The following is a 24,898-nucleotide window of genomic DNA, read 5'->3' as shown; positions in this document are numbered from 1 at the left end:
TCCGTCTGAAGAAGGGTCTCGACCCGAAACATCACCCATTCCTTCTCTCCAGAGATGCCACGGGTGCCGTCTGTAGGGAGTTTGTACATTCTCCCCATGACCTGCGTGGGTTTTCTCCGAGATCTTCCGTTTCCTCCCACACTCCAAAGAGTTACTCCCGCTGAGTTACTCCGGCATTTTGTGTCTATCTCCTTTACACATACTTCACCAGAGACTTGGCTTTCTTTATGCAGCCGCTAAATCTTCCCATTCTCCTTCAGGTCCTTCATTGATTGTGGTGCTCACACCCAATTATTTCGTTTAACCTACACGTAAAAAGCTATTCTCCATTAAAATATTAATAATGTATCACAGGTTCAAACTTAATAATGAAACACTGCTTTCCTTCCTTTTAAAGTAAGTACTTGAAAATACATAGAAAATAGCTGCAGGAGGAGGCCATTCGGCCCTTCGAGCCAGCACTGCCATTCATTGTGATCATGGCTGATTGTCCACAATCAGTAACCCGTGCCTAGCCCCCAGAGCTCTATCTAACTCTCTCTTAAATCCATCCAGTGATTTGGCTTCCACTGCCCTCTGTGGCAGAGAATTCCACAAATTCACAACTCTCTGGGTGAAAGAAGTTCCTTCTCACCTCAGTTTTAAATGGCCTCCCCTATATTCTAAGACTGTGGCCCCTGGTTCTGGACTCCCCCAACATTGGGAACATTTTTCCTGCATCGAGCTTGTCCAGTCCTTTTATAATTTTATACGTCTCTATAAGATCCCCTCTCATCCTTCTAAAATACCCTCATTCACTTACCTTTCCATATATTATGCCCACAAATTCACTTTCTAGTGGCCACAGTCTAAGAATAAAGGGGAGGCCATTTAAAACTGAGGTGCGAAGAAACTTTTTCACCCAGAGTTGTGAATTTGTGGAATTCTCTTCCACAGAGGGCAGTGGAGGTCAATTCACTGGATGGATTTAAAAGAGTGTTAGATAGAGCTCTAGGGGCTAGAGGAATCAAGGGATATGAGGAGAAGGCAGGCACAGGTTACTGATTGTGGATGATCAGCCATGATCACAATGAATGGCGGTGCTGGCTCGAAGGGCCAAATGGCCTCCTCCTGCACCTATTTTCTATGTTTCTATGTTTCTAAACCCCATTCTCCTGCCTTCTCCCAATATCCTCCTTTACTAATATGGGTGTTACTATAACGCCCACACTAATCAGGAATCTATCTCTGACTTAAATATATCCACTGACTTGGCCACCACAGTCTCCTGTGGCAAAGAATTCCACAAACCCGGGTCTCTGGCGCTGTATGGCAACAACTGTATCGCTGCTCCACCGTCCCACCCCAAACGATGCAAACACCATGGTTTACACATAAATGGAAAGAGATCATCTCTTTATTTTCACGTCACATCACAGATTTCAACATTGTGCCAAGGATGGAAGAGGATTGAAGAGGTGATAAATCAATGGAGCAGAGTGCAAGAAACTAAAATAGCTGCAAAGCAAATCAGCCAGCTTCGCCAAAATTCCGTGCCAGCATCAAATAAAATGGCAATGCTAATAGAGATCAAAACAGGGAGAGAAACCCAAGGGGGGACTTACTTTGAAATCGGATTTACACTGGCCTCAACCACAGAAAGGAATTTGCAGTTTTTGATATTTTCTGGAAATTCTTGAATTCCTGAAAGAGAGGGAAGATTTGTTAATTATGTGCGATTATTATTCAAGAGTCAAGAGTGTTTTATTGTCACATGTCCCAGATAGAACAATGACATTCTTACTTGCAGCAGCACAACAGAATATGTAAACATAGTACACTATAAACAATATAATAAATGAGAAATGTTAAGTGCCACATTTACCCGCACATATTTGTGAGTGTGTGTGTGTGTCTGTGTGGACACACACATATATATATATGTGTATATATATATATATATATTTCCACACATATACATGTATATACATGTGTGTACATGTATATATATGTATATGAATACATATGTATATGAAAATATATGTGTATAGGGGGTATGGGGAGAAGGCAGGAACAGGGTACCGATTGAGAATGATCAGCCATGATCACATTGAATGGCGGTGCTGGCTCGAAGGGCCGAATGGCCTCCACCTGCACCTATTGTCTATTGACAACACAAACATACAGTTAACAATTAAGAATAAAGCATAAACACATCAAAACAATAAGGATACAACATTACGGTCTAAACATGTGGGTGAAAATAAACCAGAGCAAAAAAGAGACTACAGACTTTGGTTATTGAACAGAACTATCACTCGTGGAAAAAAGCTGTTTTTATGTCTGGCTGTGGCTGCTTTGACAGTCCGTGCTTCAGAGTTTGTGGAAGTGCTTCAAAGAGGGTGAGAGGGGTCAGAGATGATCTTGCCCGCTCGCTTCCTGGCCCTTGCAGTGTACAGCTCGTCAATGGGGGTTTATTTTATTGGGGAGTTTAGTTTATTGTTACGTGGACCTGTATCGAGTGAAAAACCTTTGTTGCGTATTAATCCAGTTAGTGGAAAGACTACACATGATTCTGCCAGGTGTCCCCTCAGCCTCATCCAGAGAAAACAATCTAAGTTTGTCCAATCTCTCCGATACCCAATACCCGCAAAACCAGAGACAGACACAAAATGCTGGAGTAACTCAGCGGGTCAGGCAGCATCTCTGGAGAGAAGGAATGGGTGACGTTTCGGGTCGAGACCCTTCTTCAGACAGAGCCTAGAGGAGTCTGAAGGTCTCACAGAAACATAGAAACAGAGAAAATAATTGCAGGAGGAGGCCATTTGGCCCTTCGAGTCAGCACTGCCATTCATTGTGATCACGGCTGATCATCCACAATCAGTAACCCGTGGCTGCCTTCTCCCCATATCCCCTGATTCCACTCGGCCCTAGAGCTCTATCTAATTCTCTCTTAAATTCATCCAGTGATTTGGGTTCCACTGCCCTCTGTGGCAGAGAATTCCACAAATTCACAACTCTCCGGTTGAAAAAGTTTCTTCTCACCTGTTTTAAATGGCCTCCCCTTTATTCTCGACCCGAAACGTCACCCATTCCTTCTCTCCAGAGATGCTGCCTGTCCCGCTGAGTTACTCCAGCATTTTGTGTCTACCGTTGGTGTAAACCAGCATCTGTAGTTCCTTCCTACACACACCCTCTAAACCAGGCAACATTCTGGTAAACCTCTTCTGTGCATCAATAACTGTGATACAAAAGGCAAATTCAATTATTGCCTGTGGAAATTTGCTCCATTGTTAAAAAATAGGGCAACCTTTCAGAATTCTATCTGGTACATTTGGGTCTTATCTGAAATATGTTGTTTCAGCTCTACAAATAATAGTCATGTCTACGTTTTACTCTATATTCGAAAGTTTAATTTTCAGGTACATCTTATTAAACTGTTGTCACATTGATCTTATTATCATGGCCACTACGGAAAGTTAATTCGTTTGGCAAACAGTATAAAAGGCTGCACGTTATTCTTTTTTTTTTAAACGTCAATAAAATAGTGAAACTCAATGTGCAGAGTAAAATCCCTGCATGGTTGGTACTTTGATGAAGCAGGAAAGTCTTACTCTGGTAGGTTCTACGTAAATCTGGACCACTGAGTAAAGTTGTATTAACTTTGTTCAGACTAAATGCCAGACCAAATATCAACACATCGCCCATACATATCCATGTACTGATTTATCATAAGTGCTGGAATAACTCAACAGGTCAGGCAGCATCTCTGGAGAACACTCTCTCCAGCTACTCTGCCAACTCTCTTACCCCTTCCAACAACTCCCCCCCACCCCCGCCCAAATCAGTCTGAAGAAAGGTCCTGATCCAAATCTTTGCCTCTCCCATGGTCTCCAGAGATTCAGGCAGACCGACTGATCTACTCCAGAAACTTATGGGTTTTTAAAAATAGAAACTAGCACCTGCAGCTCCTTGTATCTACTGATTTATCATCCATGGTTCAACAACTAGAAACATAGAAAATAGGTGCAGGAGAAGGCCATTCGGCCCTTCGAGCCAGCACCGCCATTCATTGTGATCATGGCTGATCGTCCACAATCAATAACCGTGCCTGCCTTCTCCCCATATCCTTTGATTCCACTAGCCCCTCGAGCTCTATCTAACTCTCTCTTACATCCATCCAGTGATTTGGCTTCCACTGCCCTCTGTGGCAGAGAATTCCACAAATTCACAACTCTCTAGGTGAAAAAGTACCTTCTCACCTCAGTTTTAAATGGCCTCCCCTTTATTCTAAGACTGTGGCCCCTGGTTCTGGACTCGCCCAACATTGGGAACATTTTTCCTGCATCTAGCTTGTCCAGTCCATTTATAATTTTATATGTTCCTATAAGATCCCCTCTCATCCTTCTAAACTCCAGTGAATACAAGCCTAGTCTTTTCAATCTTTCCTCATATGACAGTCCCGCCATCCCAGGGATCAATCTCATGAACCTACGCTGCACTGCCTCAATTACAAGGATGTCCTTCCTCAAATTAGGAGACCAAAACTGTACACAATACTCCAGATGTGGTCTTATCAGGGCCCTATACAATGTAGTATACCTAGGGTTGCCAACTGTCCCGTATTAGCCGGGGCATCCCGTATTTTGGGCTAAATTGGTTTGTCCTGTACGGGACCGCCATTGTCCCATATGAGGCCCGGAGGGCGCTGTAGGCCCGGACAGTGTACGTCTGGACAGTGTAGGCCCGGACACTGTAGGCCCGGACACTGTAGGTCCGGACACTGTAGGTCTGGAAGCCTGGGCGCCGCCTAACGGAGGTTACATAGCAACCCGCCTCCCGGCCCGGGTGGCAGCCATTGGTGGAGCGGGAGCACGTGGCCGCTGGCTGGGTGAAGTCACGTGGGGCGCGGGGCGGTGACGTCACCTTGTCCCTTATTTGGGAGTGAGATAGTTGGCAACCCTAAGTATACCTGTTACTCAGCTTGTTTGGTAGTAAGGAAACCAAATCAAAAACACAATACTTTCATAATCTAATACGTAAGAAAAATTTGATTTAACTAAGGGAGGTTGACATCCAAACATTTAAATATATGATATTGTGAATACTTATAGAGTCAAAGAGTGATACCGCATGGAAACAGCCTCTTTGGCACAATTAGCCCACACTGACCTACATGCCCCATCTACACTAGTCTCACCTGCCTGTATTTGGCACCTAACACTCAAAACATATCCTAGGCATTTACCTGACCTATGTCTATTAAATGTCATGGTAGTATCTCAACTGCCTCCTCTGGCAATTCATTCCATTCACCCGTCACATTTTAAGTCTTAGGTAGACCAAAATGCTGGAGTAACTCAGCAGGTCAGGCAGCATCTCAGGAGAGAACGGTGGCGCAGCGGTAGAGTTGCTGCCTTGCAGCGCCAGAGACCCCGGTTCGATCCTGACGACAGGCGCCGTCTGTACGGAGTTTGTACGTTCTCCCCGTGACCGCGTGGGTTTACTCCGAGATCTTCGGTTTCCTCCCACACTCCAAAGACGTAAAGGTTTATAGATAAATCGGCTTGGTGTATGGGTAAATTGTCCCGAGTGTGCGTAGGATAGTGTTAGTGTGCGGGGATCGCTGGTGGGCGCGGACTTGGGGGGGGCCGAAGGGCCTGTTTCCGCGCTGTATCTCTAAATTAAATGTTTTTAAAAAAATTAAATTAAAAGAATGAGTGACGTTTCGGGTCAAGACCCTTCTTCAGACTGATGTCAGGGGAGGGTGCGGGACAAAGATAGGATGTAGATGGAGACAGGAACACTAGTAGGAGAACTGGGAAGGGGAGGAGATAGAGAGGGAAAGCAGGGACTACATGAAGTGGGGGAAGTCAATGTTCAAACTGCTGGGGTGTAAACTGCCCAAACGAAATACGAGGTGCTGTTCCTCCAATTTGCACATTTTAAGTCTTTCTCCCCTCACCTTAAACCTCTGACCTCTGATCCTAGATTCCCCTACTCTGGGCAAAAGACTCTGTGCCTTTACCCAATCTATTCCTCTCATGATTTTGTACACCTCTATAAGATCACCCCCTCATCCTCCTGCGATCCAATGAATAAAGTCTAGCCTGCTTAACTAGCTCAGGTAGCCCAATAGCTCAGGCCCTCGAGTCCTGGCAACATCCTCGTAAATCCTTTCTGCACCCTTTCCATCTTTCCTGTAGCACAGTGACCAAACCTGAACACAATACTCTAAATGCAGCCTCACCAACATCTTATTCAACTGCAACATGAAAAACGTAAAGGATTCCACTTCAAACAATGGAAAAAATGGGCAAGGAAGACAGGTATTTTACCCAAGGCATCCTCATTTCACAGCCAACTCACAAATCATTTAGATTCTCTTTTCATTAATTCCGATTAAAAAATCGTAATCATAAATAAATTGGAACACAAGATGACTCAGTGGAGCATCTCATATCATTACCATAGCTGATTTTAAACCTTGTTGAACCTTGATCAACACCGCAGCGGTAGAGTTGCTGCCTCACAGTGCCAGAGACCCGGGTTCCATCCCGACTACGGGTGCTGTCTGTACAGAGTTTGTACGTTCTCCCCGTGACCTGCGTGGGTTTTCTCCAGGAGCTTCGGTTTCCTCCCACACTCCAAAGACGTGCAGGTTGGTAGGTGAAGAGGCTTGGTATAATTGTAAATTGTTGCTAATGTGGTTAGTGTGCAGGAATCGCTGGTCGTAGTCATGGAAACAGGATCTTTAGCCCAACTTGCCCACACTGGCTAAAATGTCCCAGCTACATTAGTCCAACCTGCCTGTGTTTGGCCCATATCCCTCCAAATCCGTCCTATCCATGTACCTTTCCAACTGTTTAATAAATATTGCGATAGTCCCTGCCTCAACTACCTCCTATGGAGGGAGTTAGATGTGGCCCTGATGGCTAAAGGGATCAGGGGGTATGGAGAGAAGGCAGGTACAGGTTACTGAGCTGGATGATCAGCCATGATCATATCGAATGGCGGTGCAGGCTCGAAGGGCCGAATGGCCTACTCCTGCACCTATTTTCTATGTTTCTATGTTTCTATGTCTGAAGAAGGTTCTTGACCCGAAACGTCACCCATTACTTTTCTCCTGAGATGCTGTCTGACCCGCTGAGTTACTCCAGCATTTTGTGATACCTACCACCTCTGGCAGCTCGTTCCATACACCCACAACCCCTTGTATGAAAAAGTTACCCCTCAGATTCTTATTAAATCTCCTCCCCCTTCACCTTAAACCTGTCTTCTGGCTCTCAATTCCCCTACTTCGGGCAAGAGACTCTGCACATCTTCCCCATCTATTCCTCTCTCGATAATATATACACCTCGAAAAGTCCACCCTCATGCACTCCAAGTCCCAGCCTGCTCTACCTCTCCCTATACCTCAGACCCTCGTGTCGAGGCAACACCATCGCTGCAAGGATTTGGTGGGCCGAAGGGCCTGTTTCCGCGCTGTATATATCTAAACTAAAACTAAGCACCGTTCTAAATGCTGGTCTTGCTAGAATAACACTGTGGCGAAGGAACCTCAAGTCATGGGTATGACACCATGTTCTCTCAGTTCCACCCAACAAACCTCCATGGTATGGAATCTGAAGATCTCCAAACTCGCACTGTCTCTTTAAACTTGAAAAACTAACCACGTGTATAAAAGCAACTGGGCTAACCAGTGTAATGGCTTAGGTGAAAGTTAATCCACGCTGATTCATCAGTTGGTTAAATGGACTGAGCAATAATGGCAGATGGAGTTTAATTCTGGTAAGTGAGAGGTAATGCACTTTGGGAGGATTAAAAAGGGCAGGATGAAGTGGAATGAAGAGGAATTTCTTTAGCCAGAGGGTGGTGAATCTGTGGAATTCATTGCCACACGTGACTGGAGAGGCTAAGACATTTGGCATTTTTTAAAGCGGAGATTGACAATGCATTCAAGAGAGAGCTAGATAGAGCTCTTAAGGATAGCGGAGTCAGGGGGTATGGGGAGAAGGCAGGAACGGGGTACTGATTGAGAATGATCAGCCATGATCACATTGAATGGTGATGCTGGCTCGAATGGCCTACTCCTGCACCTATTGTCTATTGTGTAAGTTCTAGATTAGTACGGATGTCAGGGGTTATGGAGAGAAGGCAGGAGAATGGGGTTGAGAGGGAAAGAGATCAGCCCACGATCAGATTCGGTTTCAGTTTAGTTTATTGTCACGTGTACCGAGGTACAGTGAAAAGCTTTAGTTGCGTGCTAACCAGTCAGCAGAAAGACAATACATGATTACAATCGATTCATTCACAGTGTACAGATACATGATAAGGGAATAACGTTTGGTGCAAGGTAAAGCCAGCAAAGATAGGATAGGATGAGGATAGTCCAAGGGTCACCATTGAGGTAGATAGTAGTTTAGGAATGCCAGAGCGGAATCGATGGGCTGAATGGCCTAAATCTTCTCCTGTGCCTTAAACGTGGAATATACTGTGAATGGAAGGGCCCAAAGGAATATTGAGAAGCAGAGGAATCTTGGTGTACAAGGCCAGGGAATCCTGGAGGGGCAGCACAGGTATGGCGGTAACTTCACAATGGATAGATTTCTGTCAGCTGGGCCACTTAAGATAAAAGCATGGGAGTTACCATAAAATATTGGTTAGGCCTATGCTGCATTTGGTATGCCACTCTGGCCACCACAAAAAGCAGGTTTGTGATGGCACTGGAGAAGATGCACAGATGATTGCCTGAGATGGAACACTGCTATTAAGACCTTAGTTTAGTTTAGCTTAGAGATCCAGCACGGAAACAGGCCTTTTGGCTCACCGAGTCCACGCCGACCAGCGATCCCCGCACACTAACACTATCCGACACACAAGGGACAATTTACAATTTTTACAGAAGCCAATTGACCTACAAACCCGCACGTCTTTGGAAACCGGAGCACCCGGAGAAAACCCACGCAGGTCGCGGGGAGAGCGTACAAACTCCGTACAGGCAGCGCCCGCAGTCAGGATCGAACACGGGTCTCTGGCGCTGGAAGGCAGCAACTCTACCGCTGCGCCACCGTGGCGCCCTGTGGCCACGGTCTCATTGCCGCCATATAACCATATAACAACTACAGCACGGAAACAGGCCCGTTCGGCCCTTCCAGTCCACGCCGACCATTCTCCCTGACCTAGTCTCATCTACCTGCACTCAGACCATAACCCTCCAATCCCCTCTTAAATAATAAAATCGAGCCAGCCTCCACCACTTCCACCGGAAGCCCATTCCATACAGCCACCACCCTCTGAGTAAAGAAGTTACCCCTCATGTTACCCCTAAACTTTTGTCCCTCAATTCTGAAGCTATGCCCCCTTGTTGGAATCTTCCCCACTCTCAAAGGGAAAAGCCTACCCACGTCAACTCTGTCCGTCCCTCTCAAAATTTTTAAAACCTCTATCAAGTCCCCCCTCAACCTTCTACGCGCCATTAGGAAAGTGGGGCAGGAGCCCGAGAACCATTACCTCCAGGTTTAAGAACAGCTTCTCCCCACCATCCATCAGACGGTCCAACCACACCATGTAATGCCAACTGCAACCCTACCTCATCACCAAACCGCTCTGGATTAGGGTTTCACCGCGTGCTTCGGCTGGCACTTGGACGCGGTCGGTCACGGGAAGAAAGTGCGAACTGCGTACAGATGACACCTGTAGTCAGGATTGAACCCGGGTCTCTGGCGCAGTTGGGCAACAACTCTACCGCTGTGCCACCGTGCCATCCTATGTGGACGCATCATGGGCACATGTAACAAGCAAATACATGGGCACTTGAGTTGCCAGGTCATTGAAGGCTGCAGACCAAATGGAGGAGGCATTTTGTGATTAGCTTAGTTTTTTTTAGTTTAGAGATACCGTGCGGAAACAAGCCCTTCGGCCCACCGAGTCCGCAACAACCGGCGATCCCTGCACATTAACACTATCCTACACACACATACACACACACACTAGTGACAATTTTTACATTTACCAAGACAATTTACCTATATACCTGTACATCTTTGGAGTGTGGGTGGAAACCAAAGATAGACAATAGACAATAGGTGCAGGAGGAGGCCATTCAGCCCTTCGAGCCAGCACCACCATTCGATGTGATCATTCTCAATCAGTACACCGTTCCTGCCTTCTCCCCATACCCCCTGACTCCGCTATCCTTAAGAGCTCTATCTAGCTCTCTCTTGAATACATTCAGAGACTTGGCCTCCACTGCCGTCTGAGGCAGAGAATTCCACAGATTCACAACTCTCTGAGTGAAAAAGTTCCCTCTCACCTCTGTTTTAAATGGCCTCCCCTTTATTCTAAGACTGTGGCCCCTGGTTCTGGACTCGCCCAACATTGGGAACATTTTTCCAGCATCTAGCTTGTCTAGTCCTTTTATGATTTTATATGTCTCTATTGGGCGGCACGGTAGCGCAGCGGTAGAGTTGCTGCTTTACAGCGAATGCAGCGCCGGAGACTCAGGTTCGATCCTGACTACGGATGCTGCACTGTAAGGAGTTTGTACATTCTCCCCGTGACCTGCGTGGGTTTGCTCCGAGATCTTCGGTTTCCTCCCACACTCCAAAGACGTACAGGTATGTAGGTTAATTGGCTGGGTAAATGTAAAAATTGTCCCTAGTGGGTGTAGGATAGTGTTAATATGCGGGGATCGCTGGGCGGCACGGACTTGGAGGGCCGAAAAGGCCTGTTTTCGGCTGTATATATATGATATGATATGATATGATAAGATCCCCTCACATCCTTCTAAACTCCAGATCTCGGAGAAAACCCACGCAGGTCACGGGGAGAACGTACAAACTCCGTAAAGACAGCACCCGCAGTCGGGATCGAACCCGGGTCTCCGGCGCTGCAAGCGCTGAAAGGCAGCAACTCTACCGCTGCGCCACCGTGAAGCATACTTAGTTTGGTACTTGTTGACCAGCGTAGACACAGTTGACCAAAGGGACAGTTTTCCTACTAATGACTCTATGACACTAAATCAAGGAGTTTAAAATATTCAAACCTGATTTTTTTTCCCATTGAAATTTCCAGCAAGAATGTGACTTTTGTACATTCCCCAACCTAGAATGTGACCCACCCAAAATTAATCAAAATATTAATGCCGGTTACAAATTCTGGTACAAATGAAGGGTCTTTAAACTGCATCTCCTGTATGGAGGTCTGTACTGTGGAGTGAAATGCAGAAAAGGGCCATTTGGTCCTTCAAGCTTGTACCAGAAACATGTTCACGTGAAGAACACATTTTTGCAAAGCAACCAATTCCTTGTTTCATGATTCGGATGAAGGAATTAGAAGCAACACTAGTAAGTTTATGGATGACACAAAGCTGGGTGGCAGTGTGATCTGCGAAGAGGATGTTAGGAGGTTGCAGGGTGACCTGGACAGGTTGAGTGAGTGGGCAGATGCGTGGGCAGATGCAGTATAATGTAGATAAATGTGAGGTTATCCACTTTTGCGGCAAAACCAAGGAGGCAGATTATTATCTCAATGGTGTCAGGTTAGGAAAGGGGGAAGTGCAACGAGACCTGGGTATCCTTGTACACCAGTCACTGAAAGTTGGCGTGCAGGTACAGCAGGCAGTGAAGAAAGCTAATGGCATGTTGGTCTTCATAACGAGAGGATTTCAGTGTAGGAGTAAAGAGGTTATTCTGCAGTTGTATAGGCGCTGGTAAGACCACATCTGGAGTATTGTGTACAGTTTTGGTCTCCTGATTTGAGGAAGGATATCCTTGTAATTGAGGCAGTGCAGCGTAGGTTCACGAGATTGATCCCTGGGATGGCGGGACTGACATATGAGGAAAGATTGAAGAGACTAGGTTGTATTCACTGGAGTTTAGAGGATGAGAGGGGATCTTATAGAGACATATAAAATTATAAAAGGACTGGACAAGCTAGATGCAGGAAAAATGTTCCCAATGTTGGGCGAGTCCAGAACCAGGTGCCACAGTCTAAGAATAAAGAGGAGGCCATTTAAAACTGAGGTGAGAAGAAACTTTTTCACCCAGAGAGTTGTGAATTTGTGGAATTCTCTGCTACAGAGGGCAGTGGAGGCCAAATCACTGGATGGATTTAACATAGAAACATAGAAAATAGGTGCAGGAGTAGGCCATTCGGCCCTTCGAGCCTGCACCGCCATTCAATATGATCATGGCTGATCATCCAACTCAGTATCCCGTACCTGCCTTCTCTCCATACCCCCTGATCCCTTTAGCCACAAGGGCCACATCTAACTCCCTCTTAAATATAGCCAATGAACTGGCCTCAACTACCTTCTGTGGCAGAGAATTCCACAGATTCACCACTCTCTGTGTGAAAAAAAACTTTCTCATCTCGGTCCTAAAAGACTTCCCCCTTATCCTTAGACTGTGACCCCTTGTTCTGGACTTCCCCATCATCGGGAACAATCTTCCTGCATCTAGCCTGTCCAACCCCTTAAGAATTTTGTAAGTTTCTATAAGATCCCCCCTCAATCTTCTAAATTCCAGCGAGTACAAGCTATGGCAAGAATGGCTTTCCTCAAATTAGGAGACCAAAACTGTACGCAATACTCCAGGTGTGGTCTCACCAATGCCCTGTACAACTGCAGCAGAACCTCCCTGCTCCTATACTCAAATCCCCTCGCTATGAATGCCAACATACCATTCGCTTTCTTCACTGCCTGCTGCATCTGCATCCCTACTTTCAATGACTGGTGCACCACGACACCCAGGTCTCGTTGCATCTCCCCTTCTCCTAATCGGCCACCATTCAGATAGTAGTCTGCTTTCCTGTTCTTGCCACCAAAGTGGATAACCTCACATTTATCCACATTATACTGCATCTGCCATGCATTTGCCTACTCACCTAACCTATCCAAGTCGCGTTGCAGCCTCCTAGCATCCTCCTCACAGCTAACACTGCCCCCCAGCTTCGTGTCATCTGCAAACTTGGAGATGTTGCATTCAATTCCCTCGTCCAAATCATTAATATATATTGTAAATAGCTGGGGTCCACTAGAACTAGCACTAGGGGCTAGTAGAATCAAGGGATATGGGGAGAAGGCAGGCACGGGTTACTGATTGTGGATGATCAGCCATGATCACAATAAATGGTGGTGCTGGCTCGAAGGGCTGAATGGCCTCCTCCTGCACCTATTTTCTATGTTTCTATGTTTCTATTGAGGCACAAATTGCAGAGTAGAGTTTAGAAGGATGAGGGGGGGAATCTCGTTGAAACCATACTGAATAATGAAAGGCCTGGATAGAGTGGATGTGGAGAGGATGTTCCAAGTAATGGAAGGGTCTTGGACCAGAGGGCACAGCCTCAGAATAAAAGGATATACCTTCAAAATGGATGTGTGCAGGTTTTTTTAGCCAGAGTGTGATGGTGGATCTGTGGAATTCATTGCCACAGATGGCAATGGAGGCCAAGACATTGGGTATTTTTAAGGCAGAAATTGGCCCCATAGCAGAAGCGTCCATGTGGTGGGGCTGGAAACTGGAAGTGTCCCGAGCTAATTCTGCTACCACCGTCATCTATTGTACAAGCGATGGCTCCCACTGATTGTCGCCGGAAGCTTCCGCCCTTTTCAGGACGGACGATGACAGTGATGTAACATTTGAAACATGGACGATGGACACGAAAGAAGAAGAAGAAGGCGGCAGAGATTGATATGTTCTTGATTCGAAAGGATGTCAAAGGTTCTAGGGAGAAGGCAGGAGAATGCGGTTGAGAGGAAAAATTATGGCAGAATAGACTCGATGGGCTGAATGGCCTACTTCTGCTCCTATGTCTTATGGTACAACTAAAATATGAACACAGTACTCCATTTTAAATTGCAAGTCTGATACATGTAGACAATAATCCCTGAAGTGTATTAATCATTCTGTTCCTTATAAGGGGACATTATTCTCTTATAATACCACAGCTTTAAAAATATAATCCCATTAAGAGCGCGAGACAAAGATGCTGAACTGTTGCTTCAGTCAGTCTGTGATGGAATAAAGATCATGGATATCATTTCCCTTTTTATGTATTGATGGAGTGCCCTTGGAAATGTGAATAGATGTTCCTAATAAAAGGACCTGCTTATTCATCTCAAGGCTTCAGTTCTTCAAACAAGTACCATTCAACAATGCTGCATTATTCAGAGATTCAATAGACAATAGACAATAGACAATAGGTGCAGGAGTAGGCCATTCAGCCCTTCGAGCCAGCACCGCCATTCAATGCGATCATGGCTGATCACTATCAATCAGTACCCCGTTCCTGCCTTCTCCCCATACCCCCTCACTCCGCTATCCTTAAGAGCTCTATCCAGCTCTCTCTTGAAAGCATCCAACGAACTGGCCTCCACTGCCTTCTGAGGCAGAGAATTCCACACCTTCACCACCCTCTGACTGAAAAAGTTCTTCCTCATCTCCGTTCTAAATGGCCTACCCCTTATTCTCAAACTGTGGCCCCTTGTTCTGGACTCCCCCAACGAACTGGAGGGTTGGCGCAGCAGTAGAGTTACTGCCTTACAGCGCGAGAGGCCTGGGTTCCATCCTGCCTACGGGTGCTGCCTGTACCTTCTCCGTGACTGCGTGGATTTTTCTCCAGTTGCTCCGTTGTGGTCTCACACCCCAAAGACGTACAGGTTTGTAGGTTGAATGAATGGAAGTTGTCCCGAGTGTGCAAGGCACGGGTTGATCGCTGGTTGACATGGACTCGATGGGTCGAAGGGCCTGATTCCATGGTGTATGGCTAAACTATGCTAAACTATAATTTTCCCCATTCTCTGGGTATTATTCCCTTTGGAAATTATGTTCAATAGATCAGTTTAGCTTGGCATCTTGTTCGGTACGAATATTGTGGGGTTTTTTTAAAATAAAGCAGATACAGCGTGGATCCATGAGGTTCCATGAGTCACCAAGTCCATGCCAGGGGCCACAGTTTAAGAATAAGGGGTAGGGTATTTTGAACGGAGATGAGGAAAAACCTTTTCACTCAGGGAGTTGTGAATCTGTGGAATTCTTGCCACAGAAGGCAGCGGAGGCCAATTCTCTGGATGTTTTCAAGAGGTAGATTTAGTTCTTCGGGCTAACGGAATCAAGGGATATGGGAAAAACGATGTTGTACCGAGGGCGGCAGGACCGGGTTGCACGAGGGCGGCAGGACCGGGTTGCACATTATCGTTTGACATCACTACGTGTGATGTCCGTCGAGGTCACCAATGTAGTGGCCTGGCGGAGGCCAGAGAAAAGGCAAGACGCCAGGCAGTGTTTAGTAAGATTCTTTTATTAGGCTGTGAGCTCCTGCCCACAGCGTAGTTCTCCTAGGGATAAGATACGCCTTCCCTTGGTCTGGCTTTTAACCCCTTTCGCCTGTCCGTCACGTAACGAGGGGGCTGACCCAAGGAGTGGCCTGATCCGCCACAATGTACTGATTTTGGATGGTCATCCATGATCATATTGAATGGCGGTGCTGGCTCGAAGGGTCGATTGGCCTACTCCTGCACCTATTGTCTATGTTTCTATCTTCGGTGTAAACTCTTCGGTGTGCGTGTTTTTATGACTGTTGGCAGATCAATTTCCCTCCTGGGCTAAATAAAGTTCCATCATATCGTATCTTATCTGCAGTTCCTTCCTACACCAACTATTTATACGTCAGAAGAGAGGTCCCAACCCAAATGTTGCTTATCCATGTTCCCCAGAGATGACGCCTGGCTTGTTGGGTTACTCCAGTACTTTAACCTTTCCTTTTGCTAACCAACAGCCTGGCGTGTACCCATTTCTCGCACTACCCTCTTGCTGCCCCCTCCTCCCCCCCCTCCACTTATATCCCTCCCTTTGACTTTGCATTTCACTCATCTTCTCGCCTTACCTGACATCCCTTTTGTCTCGTTTTCATCTCTAGCCATCTCGCCAATCCACTCTCCTCACCTGTATCCACCTATCACTTGCCAGGCTTTGGCCTGCCTGCCCCTACCTCTTTTCCAGCTCCCTTCCCCCTCCTCCGCCCCTTACTGCAATCAGAGTTAGGAAGGGTCGCTACCCTGAAACGTCACCTATCCATGTCCTCCAGAGATGCTGCCTGATCCAGAGTTAACCAAAGCTGTGTGTTCATAAGTTCTAGGAGCAGAATTCGGCCCATCAAGTCTACTCCGCCATTCAATCATGGCTGATCTATCTTTGCTTCTCCAGCCTATTCTCCTGCCTTCTCCCCATAACCATTGACACCCTAACTGTTGTTTTTATAAACAACACCTTCTCACCTGGAACTAAGGGTGCCAACTATCACACTCCCAAATACGGGACAATGTGATGTCACCGCCCCGCGTGACCTCACCCAGCCAGCGGCCACGTGCTCCCGCTCCACCAATGGCAGCCGCCCGGGCCGGGAGGCGGGTTGCTACGCAACCTCCGTCAGGCAGCGCCCGGGCCTACACTGGCCGGGCCTACAGCACCCCCTGGGTCTACAGTGTCCAGACCTACGCTGTCCGGGCCTACAGTGCCTGGGCCGACACTGTCCGGGCCTACAGCGTCCCCCCCGGGCCTAATACGGGACAGGGGCAATCCCGTACGGGACAAACCAATTTAGCCCAAAATACAGGATGTCCCGGCTAATATGGGACTATTTGGCAACCCTACCTGGAACTGTGCCTTTGTTTTTTGAACCAACAGCAAGGAAGAACAGCAAGCAATAACAAGCAAATCAAAGCATCGTTTTAAGTTAGTGCAGAGATGGTTGTTCAAGGTGGAGAAGATTTGAGGGCGGCACAGTGGCACAGAGGTAGAGTTGCTGCCTCACAGCAAGAGCCACAGGCTGGACTTAATCCTGACTACGGGTGCTGTCTGTATGAGTATGTACGTTCTCCCCCTGAGCTGCGTGGCTTTTCTCCAACACTCCAAAGACGCACAGGATTGTAGGTTAAATTGTAAATTGTCCCGTGTGTGTGTAGGATAGTGTTAGTGTGCGGGGATCGCTGGTCAGCATGGATTCGGTGGGCTGAGGGGCACGTTCCCGCACTGTCTCTAAACTAAACTAAACAATCCTCAATGGTCCTCCACATAAGGGACTGTAAACACCGGCAAGATCCCAGGTTCTGCCTGCTTTCTGGCATCAACAACAACCAAAGTGCACAGTTCACACAAGAATACACACAGGGTCGGGAGCAGGTTTAATACACTTACAGCCAAGCAGACTCGGAAAACACAGTCTAATTACACAGATTGCCAGCCAACGCTCTTCATGGAGGGAGTCCAGCGGAAAAAGGGGAAGAAAAAAAAAGAAAAACAGGTGCAGGAGTAGGCCATTCGGCCCTTCGAGCCAGCACCGCCATTCAATGTGATCGTGGATGATCATCTAAAATCAGTACCCTTTTTTCCCATATCCCTTGATTCCTTTAGCCCAAAGAGCTAAATCTAACTGTCTATTGAAAACATCCAGTGAATTGGCCTCCACTGCCTTCTGTGGCAGAGAATTCCACAGATTCACTACTCTCTGGGTGAAAGAGTTTTTCCTCATCTCAGTCCTAAATGGCCGACCCCTTATTCTTAAACTGTGACCCCTGGTTCTGGACTCCCCCAACATCGGGAACATGTTTTTCTGCTTCTGCTGTCTCTGTTTGTTGTCGTTCGCCTGACTGGGATCAGTTGACAGGGCGCACCACGAGGATGTGCTCTCAATAGACAATAGGTGCAGGAGGAGGCCATTCGGCCCTTCGAGCCAGCACCGCCATTCAATGTGATCATGGCTGATCATTCTCAATCAGTACCCCGTTCCTGCCTTCTCCCCATACCCCCTGACTCCGCTATCCTTAAGAGCTCTATCCAGCTCTCTCTTGAATGCATTCAGAGAATTGGCCTCCACTGCCTTCTGAGGCAGAGAATTCCACAGATTCACAACTCTCTGACTGAAAAGGTTTTTCCTCATCTCAGTTCTAAATGGCCTATCCCTTATTCTTAAACTGTGGCCCCTTGTTCTCGACTCCCCCAACATTGGGAATATGTTTCCTGCCTCTAACGTGTCTAACCCCTTAATAATCTTTTACGTTTCTATAAGATCCCCTCTCATCCTTCTAAATTCCAGTGTATGCAAGCCTAGTCAGTTCTCGGTGGATATGGAACTTGTCGCGGGCTACCTTAAGACCTGGAGACTAAAACTGAGTGTGGCAAAAACCACCACAACGGCCTTTCACCTGAACAACAAGGAAGCTCATCGCCAGCTAACCGCCACCCTCAATGGGTCACCCCTACCCTACAACCAATTTCCTACATACCTCGGGGTGAAACTAGATCGGCCGCTGACCTACAACACCTTGAAGCTCTCCGTGCTAAAGTCTCGGCACGGAACAACCTCCTGTGTTGCTTGGCCGGATCGTCATGGGGCGCCAGGACATCTACTCTCCGAACCAGCGCTCTTGCACTCGTGTACAGCGCCGCTGAGTACGCCACCCCAGCATGGTGCTGCAGCGCTCACACCAGCAAGCTAGACGCCTCAACGACACCATGCGGATCATCACTGGCTGCCTACTCCCTACTCCCACGGATCTCCTGCCGGTGCTCGCAGGTATCGCACCCGCCAAGCTTCGCAGAGAGTTCTTCACTCGTAGGCCGGTGTGCAAGGCCCCATCGGACGCCAAACATCCTCTGCACCACCTCGCCCAGGATTCACAGCAACTGGGACCTCAACGCCTGTCGTCTCGTCGCCCTTTCTCCCGTCATGCAGCGACCCTCTGTGGCTCCGGTTCCAACATACCAGGAGCATGGAGAACCAGCTGGGAACAGACATCGCCACCTCCTCGATTCACCGTCGCACCGAACACCACAGCCCCACCCGCCTCGGACACGCCCCACAAAGAGTGGCTCGCCCTGAACCGGCTCCGCACAGGGGTCGGCCGGTTCAACGCCAACGTGCATCGTTGGGGGTTGCGTCCATCAGCAGACTGCGTGTGTGGAGCCGACCAGCAAACAGCGCAGCACGGCATTATCGACTGCACTGTCCTCCGTCCCCCTGGTGGAGGGGTAGACCTCACGGCCCTCGACAACAGCACATTGCACTGGCTACAGCGCCTGGAGGGCGTTACATAACCTCCGCTGCCTCAAACGCAAGAAGAAGGGTACATGTTTCTTGCATCTAGCCTGTCCAATCCTTTAAGAATTTTATGTTTCTATAAGATCCCCTCTAATCCTTCTAAATTCCAGCGAATATAAGCCCAGTCGCTCCATTCTTTCGTCATATGTCAGTCCCGCCATCCCGGGTATTAACCTGGTGAACCTACGCTGCACTCCCTCAATAGCAACAGTGTCCTTCCTCAAATTAGGAGACCAAAATCCCACACTAAACTTCAGGTGCGGTCTCACCAGGGCCCTGTACAACTGCAGTAGGACCTCCTTGCTCCTAAACTCAGATCCTCTCGCAATGAAGGCAATGGAAGAAAATATGTCTTAACTATTTTTTTCCTCTTCACATACCTAAAGAAGCTTTAATTATCCTCCTTTATATTCTTGGCTAGCTTACCTTCATACTTCATCTTTTCCCCCCTAATATTGCCTTATTAGTTACCTTCTGTTGCTCTTTAAAGGTTTCCCAATCCTCTGGCTTCCCGCTCATCTTTGCATCTTTCCTATGTTATACTTCTCTTTTATTTTGATACTGGTTTCCCAATCCCCTTGACTTCCCTTGTCAGCCACAGTTGCCTCTCACTCCCCTTAAGAATCTTTCTTCCTCTTTGGAATGAACTGATCCTGCACCTTCTGTATTATAAGAAAATAACTGCAGATGCTGGTACAAATCGAAGGTATTTATTCACAAAATGCTGGAGTAACTCAGCAGGTCAGGCAGCATCTCAGGAGGGAAGGAATGGGCGACGTTTCGGGTCGAGACCCTTCTTCAGACTGATGTCAGGGGGCGGGACAAAGGAAGGATATAGGTGGAGACAGAAAGATAGAGGGAGATCTGGGAAGGGGGAAGGGAAGAGAGGGACAGAGGAACTATCTAAAGTTTCTTCTGTACCTTCTGTATTATTCCCAGAAATACCTGCCATTGTTGTTCCACCGTCATCCCTGCTAGGGTCTCTTTCCAGTCAACCTTGGCCAACACCTCCCTCATGCCAACATAGTCCCCTTTGCTCTATTGTAATACTGACACATCCGATTGACATTTTCTTGATTAGTACGGGTGTTAGGGGTTATGGGGAGATGGCAGGAGAATGGGGTTAGGAGGGAGAGATAGATCAGCCATGATTGAATGGCGGAGTAGACTTGATAGACGGTTTGGCCTAATCCCTTGCAACAAACTTACGAACTAGGAAAACAGTCTAATTGCACAGATTGTCAACAAATGCTCTTCACGGAGGGAGTCCAGTTGAAAACAGCGAGAGAAAAAAAAAGGAAATGAATAATATATTTTTTTATGGGGACATTTAGAGGGAACAAATAAGATTTAACTGCAGAGAGTATAAAACAGAGTGAAGCACATATTATTTGGTTGGTTGGTTAGGGAAGGAAAAACTAGAAATTATTTTTTGATAAAGTATTGCAGGAACAACTGCTGAATTGTAGACTAAACAACAATACATTAAAGTGCTGCAGGGTGCCAGAAACAGTGAAGGATGACATATTCTGGTGTGCGTCAACTTTCTTAAGGTCATCATCAGTAATTTCGGTCAGAACAAAGCCTTAAAGATAACGTGCCATAATGATCAGCCAAATCAAATAGGATACGTTAGACACAAACTTCTTAAAGGCATATTCTCCTTGGCAGACTTGAATCCTTTGCCTTGAATAAATACATTTGTTACTTATGTGGACGTGGCTAAGAGAGAGTTTGATAGAGCTCTAGGGGCTAGCGGAAGCAAGGGGTATGGGGAGAAGGCAGGCACGGGGTACTGATTGTGGATGATCAGCCATGATCACATTGAATTCAAGAGAGAACTAGATAGAGCTCTTAAGGATAGCGGAGTCAGGGGGTATGGGGAGAAGGCAGGCACGGGGTACTGATTGAGAATGATCAGCCATGATCACATTGAATGGCGGTGCTGGCTCGAAGGGCCAAACGGCCTCCTCCTGCTCCTATTGTCTGTTGTCTATTGTCTATTGAATGGTGGTGCTGGCTCGAAGGGCTGAATGGCCTCCTCCTGCACCTATTTTCAATGTTTCTAAATGGTTGTGCACCAGGGTGGGTATGGGGCGCACGGGAAAGAGAGAGGAATGGTGGGCGGCATATTACTTGAAGTTGGAGAATTCATCGTTGTCGCCAATGGGGCTGCAAGCTAGCTGGGCAGAATGGGTACCTGTCCCTCCAACTTGCATGTGGCCTCACTCTGCCAATGTAGGACGCCCGGCAAGCAAAGAGCCCTTGAATGTGTTTGCAGGTAATTTCACATCTGATTACGATCATGGTAAAAGAGTTTTGATACTCGCTGCTATTTAAAGACCAGCGTTTGAGTGCGTTTCCTTGAAAAACCACTCTTCCTGTTTAAAGAGCCCTTGTCGTCATTGTGGCCAGTGTTAGGTTGCTGCAAGATGTCGAGCAGAGGCAAAAGGGTGGAAAAAATAATTATTATTGTTATGCATTGTATAATCTTTAGTTTAGTTAAGTTTAGAGATACGGTGGTGGTTATGGCTGGGTGGAGCGTGTGTTCAGAAGATAACTAGATAGGTGGAATGCTGAAAATACCCAAGAATGGAAGGATAACACTTCATGACATGTGTGGAAGGCAATAACTTCAGTTTAGTTTAGAGATAAAGCAAGGAAATACACCACCAAGTCCGCGCCGACTAGCGATCCACACACATTAACACTATCCCACACTCACTAGGGACATAGAAACATAGCAAATAGGTGCAGTAGGAGGCCATTCGGCCCTTTGAGCCAGCACCGCCATTCATTGTGATCATGGCTGGTCATCCACAATCAGTAACCCGTGCCTGCCTTCTCCCCATATCCCTTGATTCCACCAGCCCACAGAGCTCTATCTAACTCTCTCTTAAATCCATCCAGTGATTTGACCTCTACTGCCCTCTGTGGAAGAGAATTCCACAAATTCACAACTCTCTGGGTGAAAAAGTTCCTTCACACCTCAGTTTTAAATGGCCTCCCCTTTATTTTTAGACTGTGGCCCCTGGTTCTGGACTCGCCCAACATTGGGAACATTTTTCCTGCATCTAGCTTGTCCAGTCCTTTTATAATTTTATCATCTCCAAAGACGTACAGGTTTGTAGGTTAATTGGCTGGGTAAATGTAAAAATTGTCCCTAGTGGGTGTAGGATAGTGTTAATGTATGGGGATCGCTGGGCGGCGCGGACTTGGTGGGCCGAAATGGCCTGTTTCCGCGCTGTATATATATATGATATGATGATATGATAGACAATAGACAATAGGTGCAGGAGTAGGCCATTCAGCCCTTCGAGCCAGCACCGCCATTCAATGCGATCATGGCTGTTCACTCCATAAGATCCCCCCTCATCCTTCCAAACTCCAGTGAATACAAGCCTAGTCTTTTCAATATTTCCTCATATGACAGTCCCGCCATCCCAGGGATCAATCTCGTGAAACTACGCTGCACTGCCTCAATTACAAGGATGTCCTTCCTCAAATTAGGAGACCGAAACTGTACACAATACTCCAGATGTGGTCTTACCAGGGTCCTATACAACTGCAGAAGAACCTCTTTACTCCTGTACTGAAATCCTCTCGTTATGAAGGCTAACTTGCCATTAGCTTTCTTCACTGCCTGCTGTACCTGCACGCCAACTTTAAAATTGTATTTACAATTTAACCAAAGCCAATTAGCCTACAAACCTGTAAACCTTTGGAGTGTGGATGGAAACCAGAACTCCTGGAGGAAGCCCACACAGGTCACGGGGAGAACGTGCAAATTCCGTACAGACAGCATCCGCAGTCTGGATTGAACCCGGGTCTCTGGCTCTGCGAGGCAGCGACTCTACCACTGTGCCGGCCCATAATGTATTGTGTACATTGGTCACAAAGCAGAGAGTCAGTGACATTTCTGGAGCAAATCCCAAGTGATTGCATGTGTAAATTCCCGAAAACGTTCACTTTTAGACAATAGACAATAGACAATTGTCTATTGTCTATTGTCTATTGTCTAAAAGTGAAAGTTTTCGGGAATTTAACACTTCTTCACGGTTGAGGCAGTGGTGCGAAGAAAGGTGAATTGTGATCTTTAAATACAAAATGCTCTGCATGAACTTGCAAGGGTGCACTAAAGGGAAGTCACACATTTGTTTGGCTGAAATTGCAATAAAATCCTGGATTGAATGACACTTTTCCAAACAAAATCCATCTTTTTTAGAGATACAGCGCGGAAACAAGGCTTTCTGCCCACCGGGTCCGCGCCGACCAGCGATCCCCGCACATTAACACTATCCTACACCCACTAGGATAGACAATTTTTACATTTACCAAGCCAATTATCCTACACCCCTGAACGTCTTTTGAGTGTGGGAGGAAACGCAGGTCACGGGGAGAACGTACAAACTCCGTACAGGCAGCACCTGCAGGATGGAACCCGGGTCTCCGGCGCTGCACTCGCTGTAGGGCAGCAACTCTACCGCTGCGCCACCGTGCCGCCTTTCTATCAAGTTGAAGGATTGTTCTGCAACGCCACACTTTCAAATGTAGCTCAATTCAAACTCTACAATTTTTTTTAAATAGCAGCGTAGGAAGGAACTGCAGATGCTGGTTTAAACTGAAGACGGACACAAAAGTTTGGAGTAACTCAGCGGCACAGGCAGCATCTCTGGAAACATAGAAACATAGAAAATGAATGGGTGACGTTTCGGGTCAAGACTCTTCTTGAGACTGAAAGTCAGGGGAAAGGGAAACAAGAAATAGAGACGATGGTGTGGAAAGATATAGAACAAATGAATGAAAGATATGCAAAAATGTGACCATGATAAAGGAAACAGGACATCCTTAGTTGTTTGCTGGGTGAGAACGGAAAGTTGGTGTGACTTGGGTGGGGGAGGGATGGAGGGAGAGGGAATGCACTTGGTTAGTTAGAAAAATCAATATTCAAACTCCTAGGCTGTAAGCTGCCAAGCAAAATATGAGATGATGTTTCTCTAATATGTGTTTAGCCTCACTCTGACAATGGAGGATGCCTCGAACAGAAAGTGCTGATGTTCAGATGTGTACGACTTGTACAAAGATGGACACAAGATGTTTTCCAATGTCATGTCAGTGGATTTCCAATCAATAGACAATACACAATAGGTGCAGGAGGAGGCCATTCGGTCCTTCGAGCCAGCACCGCCATTCCATGTGATCATGGCTGATCATTTTCAATCAGTACCCCGTTCCTGCCTTCTCCCCATACCCCCTGACTCCGCTATCCTTAAGAGCCCCAGCGAGCTCTCTCTTGAAAGCATCCAGAGAATTGGCCTCCACTGCCTTCTGAGGCAGAGAATTCCACAGATTCACAACTCTCTGACTGAAAAAAGTTTTTCCTCATCTCAGTTCTAAATGGCCTACCCCTTATTCTTAAACTGTGGCCCCTGGTTCTGGACTCCCCCAACATTGGGAACATGTTTCCTGCCTCTAACGTGTCCAACCCCTTAATAATCTTATACGTTTCGATAAGATCCCCTCTCATCCTTCTAAATTCCAGTGTATACAAGCCTAGTCACTTCAGTCTTTCAACATATGACAGTCCCGCCATTCCGGGAATCAACCTAGTAAACCTACGCTGCACGCCCTCAATCCAAACATCAAGTTGCCAATGAGCATTTCGTGTCTATCTTCGGTGGAAGCCAGCATCTGCAGTCCCCTTCCCACACGCTTCATTGCCACGTGTGCGAAATACAAATACGCAGTGAAATTCTTTTCTTCCAAACAGGTCTGCACCGTTTTCCAAGTCTATTTCATGCCCCTGGTGTTACGGGCG

The 24,898-nt window shown here is 46.9% G+C and overlaps 1 protein-coding gene across 3 annotated transcripts in view; it reads right to left on the bottom strand.

Moving 5' to 3' along the window:
- erbin (erbb2 interacting protein) overlaps positions 1–24,898 on the bottom strand; it is a 160,016-nt gene that overhangs the window by 122,299 nt on the left and 12,819 nt on the right. For all 3 annotated transcript variants that reach the window (XM_078396706.1, XM_078396709.1, XM_078396708.1), the window contains exon 3: positions 1,605–1,683. In XM_078396706.1, the coding sequence (XP_078252832.1) occupies positions 1,605–1,683 (79 nt within the window). The remainder of the gene's footprint in view (positions 1–1,604; positions 1,684–24,898) is intronic.

This window comes from Rhinoraja longicauda, chromosome 3, assembly GCF_053455715.1.
Source record: "Rhinoraja longicauda isolate Sanriku21f chromosome 3, sRhiLon1.1, whole genome shotgun sequence".
Lineage (NCBI taxonomy): Eukaryota > Metazoa > Chordata > Chondrichthyes > Rajiformes > Arhynchobatidae > Rhinoraja > Rhinoraja longicauda.
The sequence above is the reverse complement of the archived record's forward strand: the minus strand, read 5'-3'. Positions and strand labels throughout refer to the sequence as shown.